This window comes from Olea europaea, chromosome 16 (assembly GCF_002742605.1).
Source record: "Olea europaea var. sylvestris chromosome 16, O_europaea_v1, whole genome shotgun sequence".
NCBI lineage: Eukaryota > Viridiplantae > Streptophyta > Magnoliopsida > Lamiales > Oleaceae > Olea > Olea europaea.
In genome coordinates this window covers 6,999,668-7,011,366 of record NC_036252.1, presented here as the reverse complement: position 1 = coordinate 7,011,366, position 11,699 = coordinate 6,999,668, and the positions used below count along the sequence as shown (strand labels likewise).

The 11,699-nt window shown below is 38.8% G+C and overlaps 1 protein-coding gene across 1 annotated transcript; it reads right to left on the bottom strand.

The window, feature by feature from the left end:
• Nucleotides 1-1,791: 1,791 nt before the first annotated feature.
• Nucleotides 1,792-4,282, bottom strand: LOC111412570. The gene is made up of 9 exons (XM_023043504.1): nt 4,094-4,282; nt 3,922-3,982; nt 3,470-3,828; nt 3,167-3,316; nt 2,664-3,056; nt 2,500-2,570; nt 2,258-2,391; nt 1,949-2,080; nt 1,792-1,796 (listed from the first exon to the last, which is right to left on the bottom strand). The coding sequence occupies exons 1-9, from the start codon at nt 4,280-4,282 to the stop codon at nt 1,792-1,794; spliced, it is 1,494 nt and encodes a 497-aa protein (XP_022899272.1).
• Between the last annotated feature and the right edge of the window lie 7,417 nt (nt 4,283-11,699).

Sequence of the window (11,699 nt, the reverse complement as noted above, 5' to 3'; positions counted from 1 at the left end):
AGCTCAAAATATACACTTTGATAGAAGTAACCCATGACCAACCTAGAATTTTCACCGTCGGGCATCTCCTAGAAAATTGAAATTTTCCAGAGTGATCTCCGGGCATATGAAAGTGTCCATACTATTCTAGCACATATCCAAAATTCAAGTCAAATGGATGTCGTTTGGGTTGGCAAAATACGTTGCAAAGTGAGTGAAGTGAGGTGCCGTAACGTGACCTAGTCATGTTGTGCCTACAAGTGTTGCCTACGTATGGTCAAGTTTGGTTCTTGTACTTTCCAATTCATGTGTTACGGGAATTCATCACATTACCCCACTCTCATTCATATATTACTCATGTCAAAGCATAGCATGTATACTGTGTATTTCAAGGAATTTATTTAGTGGGTAAACAAGCTCTAGCTAAACAGTACATATTGCAGCATATTCACGAACCCCTCAACTATTAAACCCTGTCACTTCAACAAGCAGAGAGAGCATCAACGTTATTCACATCCCAGTTTGTATATCCAATGCTCAAATTCACCAAAATGCATAACTCATTTCACATTGAAAATTGATCAAACATGTAGCATGCCATTGCATGGGATCTCTAGAATTTCATGTTGTGCCTACAAGTTAATGTACATAGGAATGCATCACAATATGTATTGCAATTCATCCACCAATCACATGCAATGCAAGAAGCAACATAAAGCATAGAATATTCACTATGGCATTTCATCAAACATATAGCATGCATAATGTGAAAGTATTACCAATTTATTGAAATGAAGTTTCAAGTCATCCCATATTCCTCACAACACAATCACAGCAAATCCACCCATACATGAACTAGCACATTCTCTCCCAATTCCTCAAAATTGAAATTTCAAACGTGACTTACCCTAATGACAGAACCGAGAGGGATTTAAGAAACATTACATTGTACTTGTAGGAGTTGATTTGAGTTCAAAAAATGATTTGCTGATTGATTATATTGCACTTCGTATTCGTGTGTAGTGTATGTGATTCGAACTCGGCCGTATGTAGAACTCAGAGTCCTTCGTCGTGAGTGCCAAGTGTGTGGTGTGTGAGACTTTAGATATGAATGACAGTGAGTTGGGTGGTTGATTCACGGGGTGAAGATTGGGAAGTGCAATTGTGACTTTTTGTAGTGAATTTTTGGGTGAAATCGTGCCCTAGAATGCTTGTGTTCGTGAGAGATTTGGGGAAAAATTTGAGGTGGGAATGAAGGAACCGGGCGTGGGTTAAAAACCCACGTCTGATTCTGCCATGCAGCCACATGGCTTTAAGACACGTGGTCACATGGTTCAAGTGGCTTTGGCCACTTGAATTTCGGCCTCTGTTTGTGCGGTCGCACCATGCGACCGCATGAACCATATATATATATAAATGAATTTAAAAATAAAAACTTTGAAAATATATTCAATTCCCCCCAAAATCACTAGTTTGATTAAATTTCACCCCAAAATTTGGTTTTCTTGGCCTAACTTCTCAATGATCCCAACTTTTTCAAAGATACATTTCTAAAAATTTTGGGGTATGCATAGACCATAAACTTAGTGCTCGAAACCAAATTTTTGAAATTCACAATCATGCATTGACATTTGAAATTTTGAAAATAAAATTTTGACTCGAAATGCGTGAATTACACCCCCAATTACCAAACAACTCCAATCAACCCGAACTTGTGTGTGATGCTTAGGGACTCGTGTGGACAGTACTTGGACTCTTTTAACATGTATGGATGATCAATGACCTAATTTGAAAAATGAAATTGAAAAATTCCTAATCTGATGCAAAAAAGCAAAATAAATTAAATTAAAAGGATGCAGTGGGTTGCCTCTCACCCAGCGCTAGGTTATAATCGATAGCTCGACTTTTCTGCAGCTACTTCATTCTAGCGTCCCGAGTTAAACGATGGATTTTTTGTTGGAGAAATCACCGCTCCAGTAGTGTTTCAGTCTTAGCCCATTAACAGTGAAGGTACCCTTAGTTTCATGGCTAACTTGTATAGCTCCATATGGTAAGACCTTCATGACAGTGTAAGGACTTGACCACCTTGATCGTAGTTTTCCTGGGAACAACTTGAGTCTCGAGTTATACAATAGCACTTTCTGCCCCACTTCGAACTCTCATCTCTGAATATGCATGGCATGCCACTTCTTGGTTCGTTCCTTTTAGAGTTTTGAATTTTCATAAGCTTCCATTCTAAATTCATCTAACTCATTGAGTTGCAGTAGGTGCTTTTCACCGGCGACACTCAAGTCCATATTCAACTGTTTCATAGCCCAATATGTCCGGTGCTCCATTTCTAGTAGCAGATGGCAAGCTTTCCCAAAAACTAGGCGGTATGGAGACATGTCTATCGGTGTCTTAAATGCTGTCCTGTAAGCCCACAATGCATTGTCCAGTTTTTTAGACCAATCATTTCTAGATGAGTTCACTGTGACCTCGAGTATTCTCTTCAACTGCCGATTAGATACTTCTACTTACCTGTTCGTTTGTGGATGATATGGGGTAGCAACACGGTGTTTAACGCCATATTTATTCAACAGCTGCTCAAACTGGCGATTGCAGAAGTGTTTGCCCCCGTCACTGATTATAGCTCGTGGTGTACTATACCGGGTGAAAATTTATTTCTTCAAGAACCCAATTACTGCGTTTGAATTATTTGTTGGCAATGCAACAGTATCCATCCATTTTGATACGTAATCCAATGCTACCAAGATGTACTGATTTGAGAACGACGGGGGAAAAGGTCCCATGAAGTCAATTCTCCAAACATCGATTATCTCTACTTCCAAAATGTTATTCAATGGCATTTCATTCCTCCTCGAGATATTCCCAATGCATTGACATCTGTCACATCTCTTGACAAACTTAAAGGCGTCTCTAAACAGTGTAGGCCAGTAGAACCCTGATTGTAGAAACTTTGCAACTGTTTTCGAAGCCCCAAAGTGTCCCGCATATGCAGATGAACGACAGTGCTCGAGAATCTCATGTACTTCTTCCTCAGGTATGCATCTCCTTACTATCTGATCAGCCCTCGCCTATAGAGAATTGGGTCCTCCCAAAAATAATACTTCAATTCGACGAAGAACTTTTTTCTCTGGTGACTCGAGTAGTCTGGTGGTGGGATGGAACTGGCCAAGTAATTAACGATATCTGCATACCAAGGTGCTTCATCTACTCTCAATATCTGCTCATCTAGGAAGATCTCATTGATATCCACTAATTCTTCTGTCTCCCCAGGCTCTAATCGGGATAGGTGATCCGCTACTACATTCTCACTACTCTTCTTGTCTCGTATCTCGATATCAAATTCTTACAGCAACAGCACCCAACGAATTAACCTTGACTTTGCATCATTCTTTGTGAGTAGATACTTCAATGCAGCATGATCTGTGTAGACGATGACTTTAGACCTGACAAGGTATGATCTGAATTTGTCAAATGCATATACCACGGCCAAAAGGTCCTTTTCAGTGGTGGCATAATTGATTTGCGCATCATTTATAGTTCTGCTTGCATAGTAGATCGCATGAAAAATCTTGTTCCTCCGCTGTCCTAATACTGCACCCACAACGTGATCATTGGCATCACATATCAATTCAAAAGGTAGTTCCCAGTCTGGTGCCACAATTACTGGTACTATCGTGAGCTTCTCCTTTAAAGTGTTGAATGCTGTGAGACATTCTTCATTAAACTCAAAGGTTACGTCCTTCATTAGCAAATTGTATAGCGGCTTAGTGATCTTCGAGAAATCTTTTATAAATCTCCTGTAGAACCTCGCATGCCCCAAGAAGCTGCGAACCCCTTTAACTGATGTAGGCAGTGGTAACTTCTCAATAACTTGAATTTTTGTCTTGTCCATTTCAATTCCTTTTTTCAAGATCTGATGCCCAAGTATAATGCCTTCCTGTACCATAAAGTGACATTTCTCCCAATTTAAAACTAGATTAGTCTCCTTGCATCTCTATAAGACCAAATTTAGGTGTTCTAGACATTCATCGAATGAAGATCCAAACACTGAGAAGTCGTCCATGAAAACCTCGATAAACCTTTCAATCATATCGGAGAATATTGCCATCATACACCTCTGAAATGTGGTTGGAGCATTGCAAAGACCAAAAAGCATCCTACGATATGCAAAAGTACCGTAGGGGCAAGTGAAAGTGGTCTTCTCTTGATCATCCGGTGCGACAAGTATCTGATTGTAGCCCGAGTATCCATAAAGGAAGCAGTAGTGTGAATGTCCAGCCAACCTCTCCAACATCTGATCAATGAGTGGGAGTAGGAAGTGATCCTTTCATGTAGCTGTGTTTAGTTTGCGATAATCGATACAAACTCTCCATCCCGTCACTGTTCTTTGGGAATTAATTAATTCTTCTCATTTTTCATCACTGTGATTTCCCCTTTTTTCGGCACCACTTGAACTGGACTGATCCATGTACTGTCTGAAATTGGGCAGATAATTCCTGTATCCAATAACTTCAATATCTCTGCCCTGACTACTTCCTTTCTGTTCAGATTTAATCTTCTCTAACCCTCTATACTTGGCTTGCAATTTTCTTCCATTAGAATTTTATGCATACACCGAGAAGGGCTGATCCCTTTAATGTCAGCTATTGTCCACCCAATCGCCGTCTTGTTATCTCTGAGTACCCTGAGCAATTTTTCTTGCTCCACCCCACTGACTGTGTTCGAAATGATTACTGAAAGTGTATCTGACTCCCCCAAATATGCATATCTGAGATGTGGCGATAGTTGCTTGAGTTCTAAAGCTAGCAGCTGTTGAATGGAGGGCAGTGACTTTGCATTTTTCGTCCCCAGTTCTTCGAAGTGCCTCTTTCGGGTGTATGGCTGGTTGGTCTCTAAAAACCTTGCGCATGTTTCAAATTCAAGAGAATCTGACTGGACTGATTGGGATTGTGAAATGCATGCCTCATAGGCATTAGATGGGCCGTGAAGTAAGAACGTTTCTTGTACTGCCTTGTCAATGATATCAACCTGGTAACAGCTATCTGATTCTGCTGGCAGTTTCATGGCCTTGAAAATATTGAACGATATCTGCTCCTCTCCCAATCTTAAGATCAACTGCCCCCTTTGGACATCAATTAACGCTTTCCTTGTTGCTAGAAATGGTCTGCTAAGTATCAATGAGACGTCCTTGTCTTCTTCCATGTCCAAGATAAGAAAATTCGCTGGGAATATAAACTTCTCAACCTTGATAAGAACGTCTTCAATTATTCCTCTGGGATGTGTCAGTGACCTATCAGCCAGCTGAAGTGTCACAGTAGTCGCTTTAGCTTCTCCCAAGCCGAGTTTCCTGAAAACAGACAGAGGCTGCTTTATCGAAATAGACTTCACCAATAGTGCAAAGAACTGTAAAACTCCCTGGATCTTTCAGTTTTGATGGGAGCTTTCTCTGGATTCTGGCACTGCATTCCTCTGTAAGCATCACTGTCTAATTGTCCTCCAGCCTGCGTTTGTTTGATATAATATCTTTGAGAAACTTCGCGTAGCTGGCATTTGAAATAGTGCATCGGCTAGTGGGATGTTGATATGGAGCTTTTTGAAGACTTTTAGGAATTTTTTGTACTGTTGCTCCAATTTTTACTTTTTCAACCGCTGTGGAAAGAGAATCGGAGGTTCGTATGGATTGACTATGACTTTGGCCTTATCCTGTTACTTTTCTGAATTTTCCTTTAGAGTTGATTCCTTTGATTGTTCATCCTGTACAATAGTCTCTTCTTCAGCTGGAGAAGATGTCTCTGCAATCACACACGGTCTCTTGACATGGATTTTAGGTAGTTGTACTCCACTTCGAGTTGTAATGTCCATGGCTTGCTCTTTGGGATTGATTTCTGTGTTACTCATCAAGTTACCCGGCGTTCTGCCAGTAAATGCGATGGCACTTGAGTTTCTAAATTTTTTATGGCTATATTTTGATTTTGAAATGTAGCTTCGGCTTTCTCCATGAATTTTCCTATCATATCTTCCAACTAAGGCCTCTTCTCTTGTTGTTGAAATTGCCCATGTGGCCTATTTTGATTCTGGTTACTCCAAGAGAAGTTGGGATGCTTCTTCCAACTGGGATTGAAAGTTTCTCCATATTGATTGTGTTGTTGGCGTTGTCTCCACTGTGCATAGTTTGCTTGCTCAATTCCTTACATGAGTATTGGGCATTCCAATGTTTTATGCTCAACTCCACATTCTCGCAATTATTTTTTTTCGCTTGTGCTGCTTGTGATATTCTTTCCACCTTGTGATACAGAGAGTCAATTTTTGCAGATATTGCTGAATAAGTATCCACCTCGTAGATACCCGGGGTTTTTCTGGGAACCGCCCTCTCAGAAGACCACATGGTTGATGTGGTAGCCATTCTCTTAAATAATTTCAATGCCCCCATCAACTGTTCGTGTGGATATTGAGCCATCTGACGTTGAATCCACCATGCTCTTGTGGTATGGAAGTAAACTTGTGTAGAAGAATCGGATTTGGTTCTTTTTGTCAAACCCATGTTGAGGGCACTTCCTGAGCATGTTTTTGAATCTGTTCCAAGTTTCGTCAAATGATTCAGTTTCTCCTTGGCTGAATACTGATATGTCATGTCTCAGCTTCGCTATCTTGGCTGGTGAGAAAAACTTTGTGCAAAATTTGTGCGCCAACTCGTTCCATGTAGTAATTCTTGCAACTGGAAGTAAATCCAACCATTCAAGTGCTCCGTCTCATAGTGTGTGTAGAAACAGCCTTAGCTTAATAGCGTCGTCCGAAATCTCTTGGTATCTGAAATGTTAACACATATCAAAAAATCGAGATATGTGTGTATGTGGATTCTCCTCGGCCTTGTCATAGAACTGATGTCCATTTTGAAATAATTGTATCACATTTGTCTTCAACTGGAAATTCGGCTGCCCAAACGGTGGATACACTATGCTGGATTGACTTTGAATTACTTGAGGAGTCAAGAAATCTCCCAGAATCTTGTTTCCTTCGTCCATTGTCTCTCTTTCATTAGCTTGAATAATGGAATTGTTCAGTTTGTTAGCCATTTGTACTTGTGCTTCTCGGTGATCTATTTGTAATCGATGAAAGGTGTGCTCGATTTCAAGATCAGTTGGAATCAATTCTCCTCCAGTTGATCATGACATGCAAATCTGAAAGATAAAACCAATACGAGCACTGAGATTTAAATAATTTAAATAACTAAAACACAAATAAAGGATAATCACCTAAAATAGAAATAAAAACAAAATTATCCTAGCAAAATAAAAATTGAAGTTCGAATTAGTGCCTAGAAGAATAAAATTAAACTAAACCAATCCCCGGCAACAACGTAAAAAATTTGTTCACGAAATATTTTCTTTCGATTTAAAACGCAGTTTTATGAATACTTAAAGATTCACGAAGGGCATAGCGGTATATTTCTATCCCCTATTGGACCATACGATGGTTTATATTATGTCGAATCTATTCCAATTCTCTCGAATACTAGAATAAATCACCCAAACTCACACAATTACGAGCCCTTAATTGCGGAAACAATAATTACATATAAATCATTCAAACAATAGAAATATGTTTTAATGTCAAATTGTAAAACTAGAAAATTAAAGATCTAACTACATGGTACATCGATCTCCTAGCACATGAGAATCTAGCCTAACATAGTTAAAATAACAAAATACATTAGGTTTTGAATAAAAGGCATCACCGGGTTATGAAATCTAAAAGAAATCTTGAAGCTCTTTGTGCCAATCTTCGCTCTTGCGCTCAAAATCCTCTCCAAGAAGTGTCTTTCTGCCTCCAATTACGTTCTGCCTCTTTTTGGACGTCTTTTGGTATTTATATCGCGTGAAAATTAGGTTACCAAAAGAGTTTCAATCGTACAAGAAAAGTAAAATTTTCGCGTCGAAAACCTACCATGCGACCGCATGGCTTTAATCCATGCGGCCGCATGGTTATGCCATGTTGTCTCCAGAATTCCCTGCCCTCGTTCGTGCGACCGCACGAGAGTTCTACCATGCAGCCGCATGATAGACTCTAGCTTTCATTTTCTCCAATTTGGTCCCTCTACTTGAATCTTTCACTTTTTGGCATCTTTTCTTCATTCTTTCCATTCAATCATCCCAAGATATCATCAACTGGCATTTGGCTCAATCAATTTGTTGATTTGTTCATCGGGTCAACTTTTGGATAGTTTCACCTTAGTCCCTGAACTTTACTTTGCGTCATTTTAATCCTTTTTCGCGTCTTTTCTCCTAAATTTCACCGTGTTCATCGGTGTTCCCTACAATTCACAAATATAACAAAATTAAGTCGCAATTCAATCATTTTACTCGTAATTAAGTCATGTTTGTGACTTAAATTAGTGTGCAAAAACACACTTATCAAATATTATGTCACTTGTCGCACCTGTGTTAATTGAATATTCTCCCACATGCTAATTCCAAGTTCAAATGATTTTCATTTCTTAAGTGGCTCATGTTTGGCCTTAATTTTGACTTCTATCTCTGATGGTAATAAAGAAATGTTATTCAGGACATCATATTTCATCCTTATCATGGACCATCTGCCTACTTGTTTTCTAGTAAATTGTAAGCATTGTCATATTACTAAAGTATATGAGACTACAATGGATACTTTCACTTTTTTTTTGGCTTTCACCGAGCAGATAATTTGAAGATCTATCGTGTTTTGGCTGCAAATGTGATTGTTCTACTTAATTCGAGATTTTTTTTTACAACTATAGGATGATAGACAAACCTCTACATGCTGCAGATGCAATGCTTCAGTACATATATGGTATGAAATATTCGACGGTATTAAAGAACATTGATTCACCTAACTGAATATGCTATCATTGTACAATGACTAATCTAAACATTTACTTTTGTGTTAAGCAATTTATTGTCAAACGACTTCCCGGGCGATGATGTGAACTCGGTTCTATTTAATTTCAGTCGGCATTGACCATATGACTGAAGGTATGTCAACATCACTATTGAGACGACCCAATCCCAATTTTCTATGTATCATTAAAAACAACCTAATTTAATAGTATTGCTCGTGGCCCATCCCATTTACTTGGAAGGCTACTACCCATTTAGAGTCCATTACCTTTATGTTGGGACGTTTGGGCCACCACTCTGAACCTAACCTAACTTACCTTAATTGGTTTCTCACTTGGGCTATGTTTTCGATCTCCTCTCTAGTGCATCCAGGAAGAACTCTCACGCCTTCTCTTTGTGATTTCGATTTCTGCTCATTCTCGATTTTCGTACCTATGTACCTTTGTGGTTTATCTTGGGTGATATTAGTCTTTTTTTTGCTATCTTTTTTGTGGGTATGAATAACAATCGTGAGTGGGAAAAATGAAGAAGGGCGTTTGGTGTTCTCTCATTGTGTGGCGTTGATTTGGTTCGAAAATGAGCTCGATATCATCTTGGTATTAGTGGGTTTTTCTCTTAATATTTGGTATCAGAGCGAGATTGGTGATGAAATCAGAAGGGTAAGATGAGATTTGAGGCAAATGTGGCTTTAGGATCGAGTGATGACCCTAGTGAGGGTTATTTAGAGTAAACCTAGTTACTGCATGTACATCTGGGCATGATCCAATCTGCATGTGTGTGATTGTCTAATTTTGTTGCACGATTATATGTTGCATTTCAATGTGTTTGTTATGTGCATTTGCATGAATCTGAGATAATATGATTACTTGCATGCATAGCAGGTTAGAATGCATAGCAGTATGTTCGATGTCCTTTGGTGAGGTGGGGTATAAATGCCTAGGGACACATTGTGATTTGTATGGAGGATGTGGAGTGTGACATTTGAATCACGAGTGCAGATGTGATTAAATATCTAGAATCCTTTATCTGTAAAGAGATCCTAATCAAGTGGAGTGTGAGAGGGGCACTTCTATCACTTCAATTAGGTGGAGACCCATCATCCAAGCAGGTTAGGAGAAGTGATGTGGTGATAGAGGATTATCCCAAAGACTTAGAATCTATTGTAACTTACTAGTTAGACATGAGTTGAGTGATCAGTCCAGTGAGCATGGTGGGCGATGAGAGGAGATATGTGTTCTTGAGGTACGGCAACACGGAATGGGATATGATAAGTGTGATAAGATCTTTTCGTAGGCATTTGTTGCATGTGTTTAATCATGTGTTTGATTAACTTGGTGTCAATCTGTGGTTCTGTGTGAACTTGTTTTTGAAAAGATCTATGTGTGATATCCTATAATATATCGTCATCGCATGTTTATCTGTTCTTGATTGTTTACTGTTGAATATTTGCTTCTACTTGCGTGTTCTTGTCCTTAGCCTCGATGAGTACATAGAGCAGGTATAGTGTGTGTTTCAAGTTGGAAACACGAGATAAGGTCTGTAATCCAATTTTATTTGTCATGTTGATTATGTAAGTATTAACTAAGTGTTTTGATTGCTTGCAGATTTATTGGACGTCATTGTGGAGATTTGTTAGAGTTTTGATACACTAAATCCGGGCATTAATGTTAAACAGTATTGGATTAGATTTCATAGGCTTCGGTCGATGATTAAAATATTTATTAACACACTCGATTAATTGGCTCAACTCGAAAAAAACAACTTGAGAAGTTGCTCACGACCCATTTACTTTTTGGATGGCTCATTTTTGTTCAAGCCCCTTTACCATTTGTTGGTCCATGAGCCCACTATATTAGCCCATTACTATTACACCCTAAAACCATATATATTGGTCTCATTGTTTAGAGAAGTCGTGTGTGTGTGCGCGCAATTGTGAGAAGAGGCAGCCGACTTTTTCTTGTTTTCTTTCTTAGAGTTGTAACTTGTCTTCCTCTACTCTTGGTTACACATTGCAGCCGCCCAGTTGTGTTCTTTGTGAACACATTGAGTTGAGCAACCGAAGTAAGAACTGTTGTGGGTTGGAGCCATAGGTTGGGTGTGTTTAATAAGGTTGCGATTGCTATATTGAGCCCAGAATCTATTAATTGAAAATTCATTACGCAACAATTTTGATTTGTTACTACCTCTCCCTTGTGAAATCTTAGGAGCTTGAAGATGGAAGTGTCCCACTCCAATTTGCGAATTTATAATATTTTTTTCCTTATGTTGAATCAGAATTCCTTGAATTCTTTTGTGCAGCTCTGTGTTTAGATTTTGAAAACGATTCATTGTTATGAAATCATTTCATAGAAAATGTTGAGTTTCTTATTATAGTCTTTTCGATCTGATTTTAGATTGAGAGGATAAGGACTTATCAATATTATCAACAGTAGAATTGAAAAGAGTTTTCCTCTAATAAGAAGGTTAGTATTTCCACATACCCGGTTTAAGGCACTCGGGAGCGTTAGGCGAAATTTTTTGATAGATCCTATTCAAGAAAATGGGTAAAATGATAGGTGGGTGATGTGAAGTAAGTTAAAATTTGATTTTTGAAATAATAAGTTAAAAATCATGGGAGATGTAATTTTCTCTTTTTCATTTCCTATCCATGGGTCTTGTTTCATTTAGTGCCCACTTATCTGTTGAAAATTTGTTCAAAATCAATGGTATGATAATGGATAGGGGTGGGCGTGGGAAGGTTCGGTTCGGTTCTCTTTAGAACCGAACCGAACCGAACTTTTCGGGTATCTAGTAAATGGAACCGTCGGGTCCAAATATAATTATGGAACCGTTCGGGTT